The sequence below is a fragment of the Rhincodon typus genome, chromosome 26, assembly GCF_021869965.1.
Source record: "Rhincodon typus isolate 14 chromosome 26, sRhiTyp1.1, whole genome shotgun sequence".
Taxonomy (NCBI): Eukaryota; Metazoa; Chordata; class Chondrichthyes; order Orectolobiformes; family Rhincodontidae; genus Rhincodon; species Rhincodon typus.
In genome coordinates this window covers 23,394,497-23,415,025 of record NC_063357.1, presented here as the reverse complement: position 1 = coordinate 23,415,025, position 20,529 = coordinate 23,394,497, and the positions used below count along the sequence as shown (strand labels likewise).

At 39.4% G+C, this 20,529-nt stretch overlaps 1 protein-coding gene across 2 annotated transcripts in view; it reads right to left on the bottom strand.

Moving 5' to 3' along the window:
- LOC109914538 (calcitonin gene-related peptide-receptor component protein) overlaps positions 1–20,529 on the bottom strand; it is a 78,528-nt gene that overhangs the window by 53,178 nt on the left and 4,821 nt on the right. For both annotated transcript variants that reach the window (XM_020514132.2, XM_048612652.1), the window contains exons 2-4: positions 11,036–11,072; positions 10,062–10,160; positions 767–861 (exon numbers count right to left, since the gene is read on the bottom strand). In XM_020514132.2, coding sequence (XP_020369721.1) covers positions 767–861; positions 10,062–10,160; positions 11,036–11,072 — 231 coding nt within the window. The remainder of the gene's footprint in view (positions 1–766; positions 862–10,061; positions 10,161–11,035; positions 11,073–20,529) is intronic.

Genomic DNA, 20,529 nt, shown 5'->3' with positions numbered 1-20,529 from the left:
ATTAGGATTTTTTGTCCTCCTTTTGGTCAATCATACACTGTATCAAACTGCCCTTCTCACTGCCAAAGTACACTCATTCTCAACTTTCCCTAAAGAATGCCTAACAAGTTGATGTGATGCCTTTAGTGCCCAGGTGAATTTTCATTTCATGGTTTTCATTTTTGTGCAAACCACAAGGTACACTGCAGCAACTCACCACAGCGCTCTCTCTCTGCACCTTCTAAACATTAAACAGCTACCATCAAGAAGGATACAAGCCTGCAAGTTCTATTCCAAGTCACAGTTCTTATTGAATTGGATTTATATCTCTGTTCCTTTCCTGTGACTAAGTCAAAATCCTAAAACTTCATCCCTAACAGCACTGTGGTGCATCATACCTCTGAGGCCACAACAGTCAAGAAGGTATGTTCATCATCATCTACTCAAAGGCTATTAGGGATGGCCAATAAATGGTGGCTTTGCCAGTAATGCTTACATCCCCAGAATATAAAGAATGCAAACTTCTCATTTCTTATTTTTGTTTAAGTTTCTTAGCCAAATTCAATGACCAAAAAAATACCCTTAGCTGGACTGCCAGAAACCTTCAAAACAGGATGAACAATGAACAACGACAAGAATTCTTTGTCACTGACTAAAATAAACTCAGTCAGTGTAGAATCATACAGACTTAGGAACTTCCCTATAAAAATATTTGTTTACTTTGACATAATTTACTTAGATAATCTGATGGAAAACAACATAGCATGAAGTGGATAGCTGTACTTACTTGGTCAGTCTTTGCGGAAGCATGGCTCTAAGAAACTTGGTTACAATTTCTGGGGTCTGATGTTTGCATGGTGTTTTGGACAAATATTTTAAAGTCTGTGAACGAAATGTAGTAAACAAAATAAATACTCTGTCCTCAATAGTGCAGAAGACTCCAACAAAATTGTTCATATTTTTAACACCTCAGTAAGGTCACTTCTTAATCTTCTCTGCCCCAAGGAGAACAAGCTCAATTTCTCTAAACTTTCCTTGTACCCAAAATCTCTCATGTCTGTTACCATTCTAGTAAATCTCCTCTGCACTTTCTCCAGGACTTTAACATCCTTCCTTAAATAAAACAAAAGTGTCCTAAACATAACACAAAATGTGGTTTGACCAGATCAAAATCCTGGAATTTTCTCCCTGAGGGCATTGTAGGTTAATCTAAAACATGTGGACTGCAGCGGTTCCAGAAGGTACCTCATCACCACCTTTTCAAGTACAACTCAGGATGGGCAATAAACTGTTTCAATTTGCCTGGCCACCTTAATAGAATTATGTACATGAACCATGAGGTCTCTCTGATCCTGTACTCCCCTCAAAGTCGTACCATTCAGCCTGTATTGTCTCTTTATATTTCTTTTCCTAAAATGCATGACCTCACAGTTGGCTGCATTGACATTCATCTGCCATGTGTCTGCCCATTTGGTCAACTTACCAATGTAATTCTGATGTCACTCAACATCATCCTCACAATTCGCTACTCTCCCTACTTTCGAGCTACCTGCAAATTTAGAGATTTTGCCTTCAATACCCATCTCCACATGATTTTTCTGATTTAGAAAAACAAAGGGTCTCAACACTGATCCCTGGGGAACACTTTCAACTCATCTGTCGGAGAAATGCCCATCTGTACCTACCATCTGTTTCCTATCTTTTAGCCAATTTCTAATCCATGCTGCCAAGGGCCCATCAATCCCAAACGTTTCTAATTTGCTAATGAGCCTACAATGTAGCATCGCACATAATGCCTTCTGAAAATCCAAATATATAACATTCACAAAACTAGCCTCATCCACTACCTGTGTTACCTTGTCAACGAGTTCAAATAAATTTGTTAGACACGACCAGCCCTTGACAAAGCCATGTTGACTGTCCAGTATCAACTTACTTTTCTCTAAGTACATATTATCTTACTCGGTATTATGGTCTCCAGTTTTCCTACTATTGATGTCACGGTGACAGATCTGTAATTTCCTGGGTATTCCTTTGCCCCTTTCTTAAACAAGAGTCACACGTGCAATCCTCCAGTCCTGATCCTGTGTTCAGAAAGGCCTGGAAAATTTCTGTCAACGACGCTGCAATTTGCTCCCTTACTTCTCTCAGCAATCTAGGATGCATCCCATCCAGGCCTGGCGATTTCTTCACTGGAGTGCTGCCAACCTTTGTAGCAGTTTTTCTTTATCTATCGTTATACTGCTCAGTTGCTAACACCCACATTTTTCAACCAGGCCATTAGCAAATTAGAAAATGGTGACAAAGACAGATGCAAAGTACTCACTTAGTACCTCTACCATTCCCTTACTTCATTCAGTGAGCAGCTTACCCTGCTTATTCCTTCTGGACCCCACTCTATCCTTCAATAATCTTTACTTTTAATATATTTGAAAAACATTTTACTATTTATTTTAGAGCAGCCAGGCATTCTTTCCTCTTAGCCTTCCTTATTCCAGCCTTAGCCTCTCTCCTGTATTTGTGAAACTCTTCCGGATTTCTATTACTATTATTATTCTGGTTTGCGTCTTATGCCTCTTTTCTCTTCCTTATTTTCTCGTCAATATCTTTAGCCATCCAGGGTTCTCTAGCTTTAGATACCCTGTATTTATTTCTCATAGATTTGTACCTAGCTTACATCTTATTCAGAAATAGTAAGAACTGCCAATGCCGGAGTCAGAGATTTCTGAAGAAGGGTTCTGACGTGAAATGTCAACTTTCCTGCTCCTCTGATGCTGCCTGTACTGCTGTGTTCCTCCAGCTCCACACACTATTACATTCTATTCATCTCTTTTTCATCCAACAAAATGCATTTCCAATCAACTTGCTCCAGTTCAACCTTAGACCCCTAAAATCTGCACTTTTTCAGTCGAGGATCTTAATCCTTGACTTTTTTTTAATCCTTTTCAAACATAAAATTTAACCTTATTACATTTTGATTGCTATTTACCAAATGCTCCCCCACTCTGATGTTCTCCACTTGGCCCGTCTTATTTCCTGGGACCAGATCCAGCATAGCTACCTCTCTGGTAGGACTAGAAATACACTATTACAGAAAGTTGTCCTGCACACGTGACAGGAATTTCTTCCCTTCCATGCCCCACACTCTACCTATTATCCACTCTACCCTAGGGTAATTGAAATCACCAGCTTTCTCAACCCTACTTGTCCTGCAGGTTTCCATAATCTGCCTACAAATGCTCTCTACGACTTCTACCTCACTGTTTGGAGATTTTTAATAAATTTCCAACAATGTCACCGCTCGCTTCTCATCTCTAACCATATGGATTCTAAATCAGGTATCTTGTTCAAGGACTACGGTACTTTGATCAAGACTGCTTTTTACCCACCTTTTTTCTACTAGAAAGCTTATAATCTAATAAAGTAAGTTCTAATCACATTCTGGCTTAAGCCAAGTTTCTGTCAATGCAGCTATGTCATACCCCGCTCAAGCAATTTCTGCTTCCAGTTCCCCAGTTTCGTTCATTATACTTCATGCACTTACATACATATATTTAGCCCTTAGTTCTTTCTTGCCCACTGGAAGACAGCCATTTTTCTGTTCACAGTCAACACTCAAGCCTTCCCTCACTTCTCTTTTCCCCATTCCCCAGCCTCTTCTTTTTTTCTCTTCCAAAACTATGCCCATTAGTCAACCCACTCCCCTGCCTTTTCTCTGGCATCAAAACATAGAAGGTGGAATGCACCAAAAGTTGGGATGTCAAAACTGCAGCAAGAGATTAAAAGGAGGCTGCAGAAGGATTTAAGAATGAGGACTGTTAATCGTACATGAATTATATTGTTAAGATACACAGGTGAATGGCTTTATTTAATGAAGCATCTCTGAGCCAGGAGGCCCAAGTTCAAGTTCCACCTGCTCCAGAGATGTATAATGATATTTCTGAACAGTTTGAATTGAAATATCTTCAAGAACACCCATCAGAGAATGAAGGGAGCCTTGAGGTGCAGTGGGAGCATCCCTACTCAGAAAAAGCAGCTGCTGTAGTCCCACCTGCTCCAGGGATGCATCATAACACATCAGAACAGGTTGATTAGAAACATCTAATGAGAAACGGATGGGAAGGTGGTAGCATTGTGGTAATGTCTCTACACAAGTACTCCAGGCTATTGTTCTGGCTGTTCAAATCCCAGTAGCCACTGACATTTAATTTTTGTCCCTTTAAGGGACTTCCACCTGTTTAATTTTTGCTTAATTTGGTTTCACTGTTTCAAGTAATATATTAAAACAAAATAAAGAGGGATAACAGGTTGGTTGGTAGGGAGTAGATATATGAAATGCCACTTTCTGTGAATAAACCTCTTTGTGAGAAAGGTACCAGTTTATAGTTCCAAGCTTCATCAACTGGCTTGGGATTCAAGGAACAGGGACAAGGATTCTGACTAGACAAACTGATGGACGAAGAAACTGTGGAGCAGAACTTACCACAATGTATATTATAATATAATATTATATAATATTATATTATAATATAATTAAGTGCCTAAATTCTGGATGAGCTTAAAATTAATAGAATGCAGTTAGGTAGGGCTGGTTAAAATTGCATTAAGGAGCTGTGCCTTCAATTAACAGGGATGGAAGTGGATTTTGACTGCAGTGGATGAGATGGTATTCTTTAGCTAAGTCACACAAGGACGAGTATTGCCCTCCCCTTTTTAACTGAACAGAAAGTGCTTCCGTGCTGCATTAATCATAAATAACTGTATGAGTAAGGCCTAGCCAGAACACATCCCAGAGAAGTGGTGGCTGGGGAGCAGCACTGATCTTGCAGCTGCTTGTGGGATTGCACTTAAAGATTTACTATAGTTTTATTAGTTATTACAGTTATTACATCTAAAAACATTTGGATAAGTGCATGAATAGGAAATGTTTGGAGGGATACGGACCAGGAGCAGGCAGGTGGGATGAGTTTAGTTTGGGATTATGTTCAGCACGGACTGGTTGGACTGAAGGGTCTGTTTCTGTGGTGCTGCATAAATCTATGACTATGACTTAAACAAAACCTCCATGACAATTCCATGTGTTTTAATTTTGCTCACCTACCATGTGAGAGACAGTGCGAGAGACAGACAGAGTTGAGGGAGGGGGGTTTAGTCTTTATCAAAAGAATTTTGAACGTCCAAATGTACTAAATCCATAATGTTTTTTTAAAAAATCAATTTTGTTACTAACACCCTCACAAAAACTCCAACAAGTTTATTGAATATAATTTTCCATTTGAAAATTCATGCTGACTATGCCCAATCAGATATTTTTTGTCTGTGTGTCTATTTATCATGTCCTTTATGATAGGGAATATGCTACAATCTACTACTCGTGCTGAAGGGTCCGTAGTTCCATTTTTCCTTTGCTCCTTTCTTAAATAATGCAGTCATATTTCCAAGTTTCCAATCTGCAGGAATCATCACATAATCCATAGACAATATCAAAGCAGAACTAGGCCATTTGATCCATCAAGTCTGCTCTGCCATTCGATCATGGCTGATATGTCTCTAGACCCCATTCTCTTGCCTTCTCTCCATAACCCTCAATTCCCTCACTAATCAAGAACCTATAATCTCTGTCTTAAAGACACCCAATCACTTGGCTTCCACAGCAGCATTCCACAGAATCACTACCTCTGCTGGAGAAATCTTTCCTCACCTCGGTAATTTGGAATTTTGGAAGTTATCCATGCATGTTCTATCTCTATAGCAAACGCGTTCCAACACTCTGAGTTTGTAGACTATCAAATTTTAGCTCCATTAATTTCCCCGGTACAACCTTCTGATGCATACTCATTTCCTTCACTTTCTTTGTCAGCTACGGTTGATGTTTGAGTTTGTGCACCTTGAAGGATTAGCTAATTGGTAAAGGCCATGTAATAAGTTCTTTAAAGACTGTCCATTGCTGATATAGGGTCTTTTAAGGTGTTTTTCCAATCCAAGTCAGCCAATTTGCACCTCATGCTTTCACAATTTCCAATCATATTTAACTTGCTTACTTCAGACTGAACTACCTCACTTTTAAATATACTGCATAATTAAATCTTATTGCCACTCATTGTCCTCTCTGCGCAGATGCCTGGTTCATGGCCTTTTGCCAAGGAATCCAAAGAGAGAACAGAAGTAGAAATGATCCCATATCTAAAATATAATAAGGTATTTAATTAGAGAAACCCCGTGGTTCAACTTGTTAAATTGAAGAACTAAAAATGCATAAATCACTATATATTAACATTCTGAGATGTACTTAGGGTTTGGTTATATCAGAAATAGCTGAAAAAAAAATCATGTTAGTGTGGTCACCCAAACATTTACTAAATAAATACTTAGTAGGCACCCCAAAATGCACAAGTGAGATTTTACAGTTAGTGATATGTTATGTTTTATTTGAAAAAAAACATGGAGAGAAGATATGCAGGAACAAAAATGAAAATTGAAAAAAAAAACTGAAGTAGCAGTCAGCAGAACAATGCACTGAATTATGATAGGTAGCAAATAAACAAATTATACTAAACAGCAGATTAATCAACACTTATGGAGATGATATCGAAACAGTGGTATAAATTCATGCCATTTAACTGTTGCTTGGTGTAATTCTGATCCTTAACTGTCTTCAGATTCAAATTCTGATTTACATGACCATGCCTTCTTAAACAGACTTGCAGACCAGACATTCACACTACTTCAGTCCAGAATGAATAAATGAGTAAAGCAATCTACTGCCTTGCTGTACTTTATGGAAACCATCTCCACGACTGCTGAGAAGATGCAGAGAGTATTAGCTGTAAGGTTTCCTAGGCAACAAGCTGTTCAATCTGGTGTAATAATGCTGCTGTCTGTGAAACGCTGCTGAGAAACTCAAATTTTTGTTTCATTTCGAACAGAACTCTATATACTTCTCACAACCAACACCCACAAAAGGTTAAAAACCAAAAGAACTGCAGATGCTGTAAATCAGGAACAAAAACAAAGTTGCTGGAAAAGCTTAGCAGGTCTGGCAGCATCTGTGAAGGAGAAAACAGAGTTAACATTTCGGGTCCAGTGGCCCTTCCTCAGAACTCAAAAGCACAAAAAGATTTCTGATTGGAAAAATAATAGGCAAAGGATAAGGATGAAGCCCCAAAAAGATACTAAAAAGAAATCATGGTTGTAAGACCCTCACACAGTTTGTTAAAAGTTATTACTTTACATGAAAGTCCTACCAAATATTCAGAAACATAGCTTGAATCAATTTGATTTCAGGAAACTTGTCCGAGTGGTAATGTAGATGCTAAGGCATATCCTAAAACTTTATATGTTAGACCATTAGACAAATAACGAGGTAATTGAAATTGCAAGAACAAAAACTCAGAAGTGATATCCAGAAAAAATGCCAGTATTTCAGTCATTTGATCAGAGTTGAGAAGTTAGAGGGATCTCTTTGAAAGTGCAAGCAGAAAGAGGGGTCAAGCTAGGCGTAGATGGATGACAGATGTCAGAGTGTTTGCAGATGAACTGCAAATGAGTGTGAGAATCATAGAATCCTTCCAGCGTGGTAGCAGGCCATTTGGACCATCGAGTCTACCCCAACATCTGAAAAACATCCCACCCAGACCCACAATCTACTCTATCCCTGTTACCCTCCATATTCTATGGCTATTCTACCTAGCCTACATATCCCTGGACACTATGGTAACTTAGCATGGCGAATCCACCTAACCTGCACATCTTTGGATTGTGGAAGGAAACCGGAGCACCTGGAGGAAACCCACGCAGATATGGGGAGTGTGTGCAAACATCACACAGTCACCCGAGGGTGGAATTGAACCTGGGTCCCTGGTGCTGTGAGGCAGCAGTGCTAACCACTGAGCCGCCTCAAGGATGGCACAAGTCAGATCAGTATGGCATCATGACAGCAGCAGTGGTAAGGTGTTTTGGGCCCCTTTGATTGTACTGCTTTTAGATCACAACAGTCACCTCGTGCACTGAAATTATTTTGTTTTCAAAGGCCTATTTCATCCTTCATACAAGAATGGTTTTAAGGGATTCTTCTTTTCCTCCCCACCATGATTCCTCTAGTTTCTATGGATGGACCGACCGTCTTAAGCAACCTAATTAGACAGCCGTAGTTGACACTTGACTGATGGCTACACATCTCCCAGACCACTCTACCCCAAACACCTGAACTAGCCATGACCCACTCCCTGGACTGCAGAGGCAGTGACTCCCTGACCAAGAATACCTCGACCAGATGACTGACAGCCAGTTCCCTCGACTTCCTGCACTCCAGAAGCTAACATCCTGTGGAGGTTTTATCAAAAGCCTTCTGAAAATCCAAATAATACATCCACTTGCTCTCCTTTATCGATTCTGCTAGTAATTTCCTGAAAGCAATCAACAGGTTCCTCAAACCTGTATGCTACCTTCCCAAGTGTAGCAACAGAACCTATAGAATTTGGGAAGATGATCAGGTATCTCCATAGCTACTCTTTCAAGATGCTGGAATGTACAATATCAGGTCCAGGGGACTTACCTGCTCTCAGACCCATCAATTTCTCCAGTACAGCTTTCTCACTAATATAAATTCCTCATTCTTCCTAGTGCCTTGGATCTCTAATTCAAGAGAATTTCTTCTATCTTCCTCAGGGAAGACAAATACAAAGTAATAATTTAGCTTCTCTGCATTTCTCTGTTCTCTTTTATAAAATGCTCCTGCCTCTGCTTGCAATGGGCCCACATTTGTATTAGCTAAATATTTCCTTTTTGCATAGTCACAGAAGATTTTAGTTTGTATTTTTCTGTAGTTATTTCACATTCATATCTTATTCTCTCTTTATCAGTTTCTTGATCCTCCTTTTCCGAGTTCTAAAATCCACCCAATCCTTTGGTAATATTTCTAATATTTCTAAAAACCAAAGAGACTATAAAGACTATGTAGACTTCTTGAAGGACTATCCACTGCCTAGGTATCATTATATCTTTTTAATATATTTCCCAATCCACCTCAACCAATTTGCTCCCCATACCTTCATAATTTCCTTTGTTCAAAATAAGCACCCTGGCTTTAAACTGAACTACCACACTTTAAAACATAACATGGAATTCTATCATATAGTCATTCATCACTAAAGGTTATCTTACATGAAGATTACTAATTAGCCCTTTGTTGTTACATCGTACCAGACCTTAAAACAGTCTGTTCTCTAGTCAGTTCTTCAGCATTCTGTTGTAGAAAACCATCCACAATACATTCCAGAAACTCACGCTCAACAGCATTAGTGCTGATAAAATTTATTCAGTCTATTTGTAGTTTGAAGTTAGGCATGATTACTGTACTGCTAATGGTATATGCCTTTCCAATCGCCAGATCTAAAATTAGGCCTGACACCACCCCTACTGTTTGGTAGGAGTTGTTCACAGTCCAAAGTTTGCTACCCATTACTGCTTCTTAGCTCCAAGGAAAAAGTATTCACATTTCATTCTTCTGATCTGAGATCCTCCTTTATGAACGAACTGATACTGTACATTGTTTTATTCTCTTTTGTTCATCTATCCTTTGTTCCTATTCCACTTTGACTCTCATACTCTTTCTATCCTTACTTAGCTCTAGACAACAGAACTTATTCTGAACTCCATTACAGTAAACATCCCTCGACTCTGACTTAAGTACAATCCTCCGACCAACTCTACTTGTGCTAAAGACTGTATTTAATTTTGACATCATGTGTACAACACCTTCTACACAGAAATGTAGACAGTGATGGCTTATGATATAATCATGGAGATAAAGAAACAACATACATTTCTTTCAAAATTTTCCAGTACTTTTGGTTTGTTTTCTTTACAGCAAAGTATGTAGAACTACTTGTATTGTTTCTAATGAACTCAATCATGATTCATATGGGAACAATGAGCTAATTATTACAAGGTACCTTGTTATCAAAATTTCATCTTCCACCATGAAAATTGCACATGAACTGAATTGCTTTTCTGTATATGACAAGAGAGTGGGTGAAAAGAGTGCAAATCTTGGCAACACACAAATATTGTATTCGACCCACCTCATACATTATTGTGTTGAGATTTTGCTGACCAGCACTATGCTTCTTATTTCCACTTTCTTTCCGTTGCTCTTTAAGATCAGTCAGAAGCTTAAAGACCTAAAATGGATAACAAAAGGATGAAAGATTACCAATAGGGCTTTCAGCTAAGATTTCAATGTAATACATAGAAATGGTCCAGCAATCCCATTATTCCACCAGATGAGCTACATCCATAGGGCATACAAACTAGCAACCGATTTACAATCCTAAAGCTACAATGCTTCACCCTATACTCCTACCATGTAAACCATGTACTCTTGCAAATACAATAAATACAGTTTGAACTAAGAAGCAAAATATATTAGCTTAAAGGCTCTTAACAATAAAGAGAAGCAAGGAAAATAAAATGATAAATTTTATATACTTATTTTGATGAATAAATTCCCATACTTTGTTTACCACACTTGGGACAAATGTTCTGCAGAGAAAAACAACAGAATGCAGCAAAATTTACATCAAAAATGACACTTAAATTTCTTTCAGAATGTGGGCATAGGTGGATTAGGCAACATTCATTGCCAATCTCTAATTGACCTTGAGAAGAGAGTGGTAAATCTGCTCCTTTGAACTGTTGTAGTCCCTGAGTGTGGGGACACCCATCGTGTGTTAGGATTGGAGTTCCAGTATTTTTAACCCAACAACAGTGAAGTAACAGCAATATAATTCCAAGTTAGGAAGGCGTATGATTTGAGGGGAATTTGCAGGTGGCTGTACTGCCATGAATCTGCTGCCCTGATCCTTCTAGGCGCTAGAGGTTGCAGCTTTGGAAGGACTGAGGGACTTTTTTTTGGAACAGGAATCATATTGGACTGAAAATGTTAATCCTGTTTCTCTCCCTAGAAATACTACCAGACCTAAAATTTTGCTGCACTGCTTTTATTTCACAGCTTCTTTATCAATCATCAAAACATGCACAAAGTTGGAAACTTTACCTCATAATTACTCAGCATTGCAGCATTTGCATCTTTTCTGAAAGAGAAAATGAAAGGATCAAGTTTTGATTTTAAAAAAATTATAGAAAGAAAAGTAATGGAGTACAGAATATATTGCTTTTGAAAACTTCAAACTGCTGTAACTCATTCTCAGTGAACACACTCAAGTACTGATAACGTTCTTAATTACCAACAAGTCACTTTGACAGAATTTCTGACCACAAGGTAAAATTCCCATGACCTGGATTTGGCTGTCATTGATAAAGTGCGACCTTTGCATTATGGATTGCACTGTTCCTAACATTTGTTCTAGAGCCAACTCATTAGGATCTTCAGCAGTCCAGCAACAGTGATGCTATAAAGCAGAGAAAAAGTGTTCAATAACACTGAAGTAACTCACAGACAGTAACAAAGTAAAATGCTGATTAAAACGGATTATTCTTTACTTTATACATTTTTTTCCCCCACAGAGCACATTAAAGTTTGGACAAATACATTAGAAGCTGAAATATAAAATCAACTTTAGAAGAAATTTAAATGTTGAAAGATCAGAATGTAGAATGTTAACATAAGACGAATACTAGTTTTGAAAATCTAGAGATGTTTCTCAGCAGTACTATATGATACAGAATGCAAATCCCAGTTACATTTATTAGCATGGCAGAGTTTCTTTAAGGTGTTTTAATGGAAATATCAGTGTAAAAAGGGAAGTGCTCATAAAATCTATGATTACTAATTACATTCTGTGGGAGATTCAACAGTGCATCCAATGAGGGCGCATAGAATCACTGACAACAATTTTGAACTTCTGTGCATCACTGAATGTCTGTAAACCAGAGGTTAAAGATTGGTTAGACAGAGTCCAGGCATATGGATTTCAAATCAGAGTTTTATTTCAAATTGCACATCACAAAGCTCCCACTCCATTTAATACTTGTTCCCCATATAATGATTGATTTAAAAACAATCTGTTCAGACATGTTATGACACATTGTCTAGGGCAGGTGGGACTTGAACTCAGGCCTCCTGGCCTAGGTGACAGGGCATTACCACTGTGCCACAAGAGCCCTTTCTATTCCCTATATATACAGCAAGTCAAGTTCTTATCTAATTATCCCTAAATTAACATATTGTCATCACCTGTTCCCTAGTTCCATTTGGTTTCAGGAATATCTACCAGACTGTACTAGATGACAACATGGACTCCAGAAACTAATGCCAGTTTCAGAGGACTAATGAACTTAAATTCAGACAGGTTTGCATCACCACTATCATAAAATCCAGATTAATATCTTGATTTTACTTTACAGTCCGATATATAATTTTACCTTATGCGCAATACCTTTATTACTAGGTCAAGTGCTCATGTCATTTAAAGTTATGTTTTTATTACAGCACATTGTGGGAGTGTTTCTGGCAGTTTCAGTTTCAGATTCCTTATTGTGAGCTAATTTACGCCTTGTCTGATAAGGGAAGGTGAATTAAATAATCTAGTAAATAATGTTGTGTTGTACAGGTATATTTTAGGTGCTGTTGGGATAAAATCAATGTTGGCTACAAATAAAGTCATGAAAATAGTGTAAATGTTAAGGGAAGTTATACAGAATTCAAATGAAATTAAGGCAGGGTTTGGTGATGCCGCAACTGCTCGTGCAGTTCCGAAGGCTGTCCATGTTATCGCCAGTGAGGTCCCAGACAGCTATCTGCATTAAAGATGGTGCAGACCATTTCCTCTGTGTTTAACAGATGCTGTAAATGCAGGAAGGGGGCAGTGGCTGAGGAGCAAAAATCGGGGATAGCTCAGGCAAGAGGCAGCAAGAATTTGGGCAGGAGCAGTGAGTGGCTGGTGAACACAAAAAGCAAGGAGTTTGAGAGAGGGAGTTAATTGGGGGATTAGTGAGGACTCAGGAAATAAATGACAAGTGGGGATAGAGAGCAATACAGAGTGTGAGAGCATATGCTTGACCCAGTGGCAGACAGGGCAGCAGGAGTGCAAATGAGCACCGCCACTAGCAACGATATCAGCTATGAGAGAACCTGCATGAGTCAGTGGATTCAGTGGGTGCTGAGTACACATGCACAACTATTCTTGTTCAGGAGCAACAGTGTAAAATTAACTTCATTTGAAAATTAGATGAAGTTGCATGTTGAAACTTAACACATAATTGTAGAGATTTATGAATAAAGAGATAAAACAAAATCGAAATTGTGGACTATATTAAAATCTATTTGTTCTATATACTTATCCATGATGTGCAGATTAATATTATTCAATGGATAAATTTGGTGTAGACGTGTTAGAATAAACATATTACATTAAAAATATTTCTCAAATTTTATACGCACGCAAGCAAGCGCCACCTTGTGTTCTAAGGCAAGGTGAGTTAGTGAGTGTGTGTTGATACACGGGGCTGAACTTTACCATGTTAGGATCCCAACAGTGGCTACCTGCTAATTTATTGTCCCCACTGACTCTACCTCCATTCCCACTGAAGAATAATACAATTCTGGCTAACGTAATGGATTGGTTTTCGAAAGCAGACGTGCTATTTGGAGAATGTGATTTGATTTGTAAAAGGTGCAGGTTGTATGTTTGAGATGCACGAGCTGAAAGGTCTGCTTATGGCAAAGTGGTAGTGCCCCTACCCTGGACCAGGAAGCCAGGGTCAAAGTCCCACCCTCTCCAGAGGTGTGTAATATCACTTCTGAACAGGTTGATAAGAAAAATAGGTTAAATTAGAAAAAAAAACACTAGCTGCTCCCCACCTCTCCCTCACCTTTTTTGGTTTTGTATTGCCCTTAATGAGCTTTGTTTGTAAATTATTTGATTGGAAAGATGGGCAATTTGCTGATGGTGGTTAATAGACGAAAACTATTATGGGTGATTTTGTGATGGAAAGAAAACCTCTGAGTTGTGTGTAAGAGCACTTGTGAATATGAAAAAGAGAGAAGAAAACACTAGCTGGAGTGCTGTTGTGGTGCAGTGGTAGCATCCCTATCTCTGAGCCAGCAGGCCTCCAGATATGTCATAACATGACAGTAAATGTTGATTTAAAAACATATGAAAACCACTAGCTCAGCAAATAAGTGTAAATATGGATAAGTTTTTGACAGTGAATGATAAAGAAGGAATTTCAGTTGAATGACATGGAAGTAAGTTAGGATTTGCAAAATTTGGTGGTTAGTGAAAGGTATTGTTTGGAGGAGATATAGTTGATTTTGAAAAGAGAAGTAAAAGTAAAAGTAAAATATATATTAAAAGGGGAAGTATCTCCTTTAGGTTTGGGAGAAGGGAATATCAGGTATTGAAAAACTAACAAGCATGGAAAAAGAGTTAAGCTACGGTGGGTATAGTGAATGTGGAAAGAGGAAATAACTTAAAATTTATTCATGACTTGTGGGCACTGCTGGCTGGGCTAATATTTGTTGCGCATTCCCAGTTGTCATTTGGAAGGGGCCAGTGAGCTGCTTTCTTGAACTACTGCCATTTATTTGATGTAGGTACATCCACAATGCTGTTAGGGTGGAAGTTCACAGAATCTCAATTGTCACTGTGCAGAAGGGGCCCATTTGACCAATTGCGTCTGCACCAGTTCAATTCCCGAGTGGCAATCTCCTGACTTTTCCCCATATCCCCCACACTATTTCTATCCAAATAATTATCCAATTGTGTCCTCTTGAATGCCTCAATTGAACCTGCCTTCACTACATTTCCTGCCAGTGCACATACAGTGACTATTCACTGTTTGAAAACATTTTTCCCTCACATCACCTGTGCTTATTTTACACGTCACTTTAAAGCCATGTCCTCTCATCCTTTTTTCTTCTACAAGCAGGAACAACTTCGTCCTATCTACTCTGTACAGCCCTCTCAGGACTTTTAAAACCTCTAACAAATTTCTCAGCTCTTTGAGAAGAGTATCAACTGCTTCAATCTATACTCATAACTGAAGTAGTTCCATGATTTTCACCTAAGAACCGTGAAGAAATGATCATATATTTCCAAGTCAGAATGACGAGTGGCTTGGAGGACAACTTGCATGTGGTGGTGTTCCCATATATCTGCTGCCTTTATCCTTCTGGATAGTAGTGATCATGGGTTTGGAAGGTGCTGTCTAAGGAGCATTGGTGAATTTCTACAGTGCATCTTGTAGATGGTACACACTGCTGCTACTGAGCGTCGGTGGTGGAAAGAGTGAATGTTTGTGGATGTGGTGCCAATCAGGTGGGCTGTTTTGTCCTCAATAGTGTTGAGCTTCTTGGCGTTGTTGGAGCTGCACTCATCCAAGCAAGTGGGATATATTCCAGTTAACTACTGACTTGTGCCTTGTAGGTGGTGGACACTCTTTGGGGAATCAGAAAAAGAGCTACCCACTGCAGGATTCTTAGCATCTGACTAGCTCTTGTAGCTACAGTATTATATGGCTAGTTAAGTTTAGTTTCTGATCAATGTTCACCCCCAGGAAGTTCATAGTGGGGGATCCAGTAATGGTAATACCATTTAATAAATGGTGATGGGTGGATTCTCTCATTGGTGATGGTCATTTCCTGCCACTTAAGTACAAGGCAATGGAAAGAGAAAATACAAAAGTGGCAAACGACAGCAGTACAGAGCAGGAACTGGGCGGCATTGTAGAGGAGATGACGATGGGTAGAATGAAAACAAATACTTCCCCTCCATTCCCCAAAGGAATAAAAAAAAATCAACACTATCTTTTCCCATATGAGAAAACCCAGTCCTGTAGAAAATCCCTGAACTTAAACATAGCATTGGAAATTCCCAAGTGGGTTTTACCCTGTACTGTCAAAGTCTGGGCTGCAACTGTGAATAAAAACATGCTTTAAGTTCCTCTAGTGTTCTTAAAACTTATCAAATCATGTAAAGCCCTTTAAATTCTGCAGCAGTTTGACTGTTTGAAAAGTATTAAAACATTTTAAATAGCATTAATAACTTGAATGGTTTTTAAAGTGCTTAAAAACAGGAATTTAAAACCAGTTCATACTCACAGCAGGATCAGCAACACAAAAAAAGCACCCCACAGTGCAATCAACCTTAGTGATCGGAGTATTCAAAGACAAGTACAGGTACAGTGTGTCAAATCTGGCTATCAAAGAAACCAGTGATGTCTGAAAATGCAATTATTTTAAGCTGCCATACAGGAATTCGAATTATTGTTAGATGAGTGAAATAACTTATTGGTTTAATGGGCGTGGAACTACTTTGGTACGGAAGTAGGCTGTGTACCCAGCTTTCCTCATTCTCGAAATTGTCTGAGCCACCCCGACCCGACCTGACCCACCCAAGCTGAATCACGTGACTCAAAAGACCCGCAGGGGCCCAAAACCACCAATGGACTTAGTCCCAAGGTTGCTGGTTTTGAGATATTGTTACTATACAGTACATATCATTTAAAAGCAACAGTCAGTCTAAGAAAAAGAACACCTGAATTAATTTCTGTGATTAAAAAAACACAGTAAAGCACAGTAAGAGCTTCAGTACTTCAGTTATTTCTGAATAAAAATGTAAATAGAGAATTGCATGTACATGCTTCAATCCAACCACATGCAATTTATATAGTCCCTTTAACTTCAGAAAACATTTGCCATGCATTACTGTTGCAAAGACAGACTAAACAAAGCTAAATAACATTAATTCAAAAATATATCAGGAGGGGGTTACTAAAAATACAATCAAAAGAGCAAGTTTTAAGGAGAGTAGGAGTAAATTACTGCAGATGCTGGAATCTGAATTGAAAACAAAAAAATGTTAGAGATCACAGCAGGTCAGGCAGCATCCATGGACAGATAGCAAGCTAACATTTTAAGTCTAGATGACTCTTCATCGGAGCTGAAGTGAAATGTGGGGGGACAGTTTTTATGCAATAGGTGGGGGGGGGGGGGGGGGGGGGGGGGGGGGGGGGGGAAGAGGACGTTAATAGTTTAAATTAAGTGATCGGAATGTGAGCAGGGCAGAACAATGGTGTGTCTAACTGCCAAACTGGAAAGAACAGACAGTCCCACTGGGAAGAGGGGAGGGGAGGGGAGAGGATGTGACAGAGAATGTAACAAGTAAAGCTAAAAGAAAGAGAAGAAATGGGTTCACAATTTGAAGGTGTTGAACTCAATATGGAGCCCAGAAGGTTGTAAACTGCCTATTTGAAGATAAAACGTTGCTCCTTTAGTTTGCGCTGTGATACACTGAAGCACTGCAGCATGCTGAGGACAGACAAATGGGCATGTGAGCAAGAATTTGTGTTAAAATGACTGGGTACAGGACGGTTGGGGTCATGTGTCCACATGGACCAGAGGTGTTCTGCAAAACAGTCACACAGTCTGCGTTTGGTTTCTCCAATGTACTATAGGCCACATTGGGTGCAGCAAATACAAGTTTTGAGGAGGTACAGGTGAAATGCTTCTTCACCTGGGAAGAGTATTTAGGCCCTTGGATGGTGAGCAAGGATGAAGTGAAGGGGCAAGTGTTGCACCTTCTGGAAAGGGGGGTGGTGTTGGTGATTGAGAAATGGACTAGGGTGTCCTAGAGGGAATGATATGTGTGAAATTCAGACAGGGGAGGGAGGGGAAGATGTGTTTGGAGGTGGCATTCTGCTGGAGTTGTCTGAATTGGCAGAGAATGATCCTTTGAATGTGGAGATTTGTGGGATGGAGAGTGAGAACAAGGGGGACCTGATCACGCTGTTGAGAGTGGTGGGAAGGGGCAAGGGCAGGAACATGGGTGATAGATCAGATGCAGTTGAGGGCCCTGTCAACCACAATGGGTGAGAAACCAGTTATGGAAGAAGGAAGCCATGTCAGCAGTACTTTTTTGGAAGGTGCATTGTCCTATCAGATAAGACGTAGGCAAAGGAATTGGGAGAATGGGATAGAATCCTTGCAGGATGTGGGGCAGGAAGAGCTATAGTGAAGCTATAGTCAGTGGCTTTGGAAGAAGGAGGGAGTGGGTCAGAGAGGTTTAGAGAAGTGGAGTTTGTGATGTCATTAATATGTTTATGGCCCACTTCAGGCATGTATTCATGCACATCAAGTAACATGTCTGAGCTGTCTAGGGAGCTAGGTGTAGGCTCCAGTCTCTTGAGGTCTGGGTTCAAATCCCACTATTGACAAAATGGTTCCTTGTGGTGTAGTGGGAGTGTCCCTACTTCTGAGCCAAAAGGCCCAGTTCTCCAGAGGTGGGTTATAACACATCTGAACAAGTCAATTTAAAGAAAAATTGAAAAGTTTCATAACACACTGAATTGTCAAGAAGATTTGTTTGTGTTGGAAGTTCTTGATAATTGGACAGCCTGCCTCCTAATAAAAGCATCTGGGTAATCAGCCTTGGTTGGTCAGACAATGAAAAGCAGGGCTAGTAGATCACTTATGTTTGTAGCATCTATAACCTATACCTCAAACCAGAGCAAATAATTGTTGATCCCAAGGCACTACTCAAGAAGAGGAACGTATACAACTACAAATAAGGAAAAGGATACAACTCAATACAGTAACTCTAAGGTGACAAGAACAGAGGAAAAATGTGCAGGATCCACGGATCTGCCAGCAATTTGAGGAAAAGCAGCAAGTTTAGACAAAGCAAAATCAATTGCTAAAATTATGGGTACAGCATTTGAATTTTCTAACAACAGTGATATTAGTTGCAATGGAGTTCACATTTTGTTTCATCATTGACAACCAGCTCTTTAGCTGCCAAGGCCCTCTCTCCTTAAACCTCAAATCACTTGTAACGTTTCTTTCTTCCTTTCAGGGTAGAACACAAAAACTACCACCTTGATCAAACCTTTGGACATCTTCTCTAATGTCTGAGAGAGCATGCTGCCCTCTACAGGAAATTTGGGACCTGTGCGAACAAGTCAAGCAACAACATGTCATAGAGTGATACAGTAGTACAGCATCGAAACACACCCTTCAGCCCAAACTGATCCATGCTGACCATAGTGCCCACTCAGCTAGTTCTAATTGCCTGCATTTGATCCATATTCCTCTAAACCCTTCCCATCCATATACTATATAAATGTTGCTATTGTACCTGCCTCAACCACTTTCTCTGGCAGCCCATTCCATATACACACCATTCTCTGCATGAAGAAGTTACCCTCAGGTCCTTCTTAAACCTATGCCCTCTAGTTTTCAATTCCCCATCCCTGGGAAAAAGACTATATGCATTCATCCTATCTACGACCCTCATGATTTTATACACCTCAACAGGGTCACCCTTCATTGTCCTACGTTCCAAGGAATAAAGTCAATCCTGGCCAACCTCTCCCTATAATTCAGACCTACTTGTCCTGGCAACATCCTTGTGACCAAAACTGTACACAATAATCCAAGTGTGGCCTCACCAACCATTTATACAACTGTAACATAACGTTCCAACTTCTATACTCAATGCCTTGACTGATGAAGGCCAGAATGCTAAATACCTTCTTCACTACCCTGCCCACCTATGACACCACTTTCAACGAACTATGTACTTGTACTCCTAGGTCCCTCTGTTCCACAATATTCCTTAGGTCTCATTAGATTTTAGAATCCTCACTGGCACATGGAGAAACTGAAGCAAAACATATAAGGCACAAATGATTCAATGCAAAGTTATGTATAGAAAGCAAAAAAAGGGGGGCAACACATGAAAGGGACAGGAAAAATGTCACTCTGTGTGGGTTGGGGTCTAATTTTCATTTTATAACAATTCTGTGAAGTGTCTAGGAGCATTTTATTATGTTAAACAGGCTAATCTAAATGCATGATGCTTTATTTATGGTCGCTTCTTTGTCTTGACTATGTTTATTCTTTCTGAATATCAACTGAATGATCCTCATAAAGAGAACAGTTTTCTTTTTAATAAAAACTTCCTTAAATAGTATTCTCCCTTTCAAGTGTTATGGACCAGACCAGACCCCCTCAAAATATTTTAAGAAGGTAGCCTAGACCCTAACATTTTCCTATTTTAAGGGTAGATGTGAAATGGGTGTTCCAGATGTGATGCAACTGGTCAAACCACTCGAAGTTAAGCAAAACACAATTTATTTAAACACTACTGTTAAAATACAAAAGAAAGAGGAATTTAGAATAACTTAGCTATTGGAAAACTTAACCGAATAATAGATACAGTACATATTACTAATAAACTGTTCCAATATAGTAACATCGCATAAAAACTCCCCTTAGCAAAAACGTAAATTCAGACACAGATTCTTACATGCAGTTTCCCAATCCAGGAGGGAACAACATCAAGAGAAAGTCACAGTTAGGGATCATTTACTGAAGTTTGCAACCCTTCTGGGGCATAAACAGCTTCCAACTGCTACACCTAAAGAAAAAACTAGAAAGCCTGATCTGGAAGAACTGGCCTTTCCCCTTCCATTGCTCCAACTGCTTTAAAAAAGCCTAAAGGCCTCTTAACCTATTGTCTTAGGCCGGATCGCATAGCCACTTCGGTACCTCTGCTTTTACAAACTCTCTTCAAAAAACCTTGGACA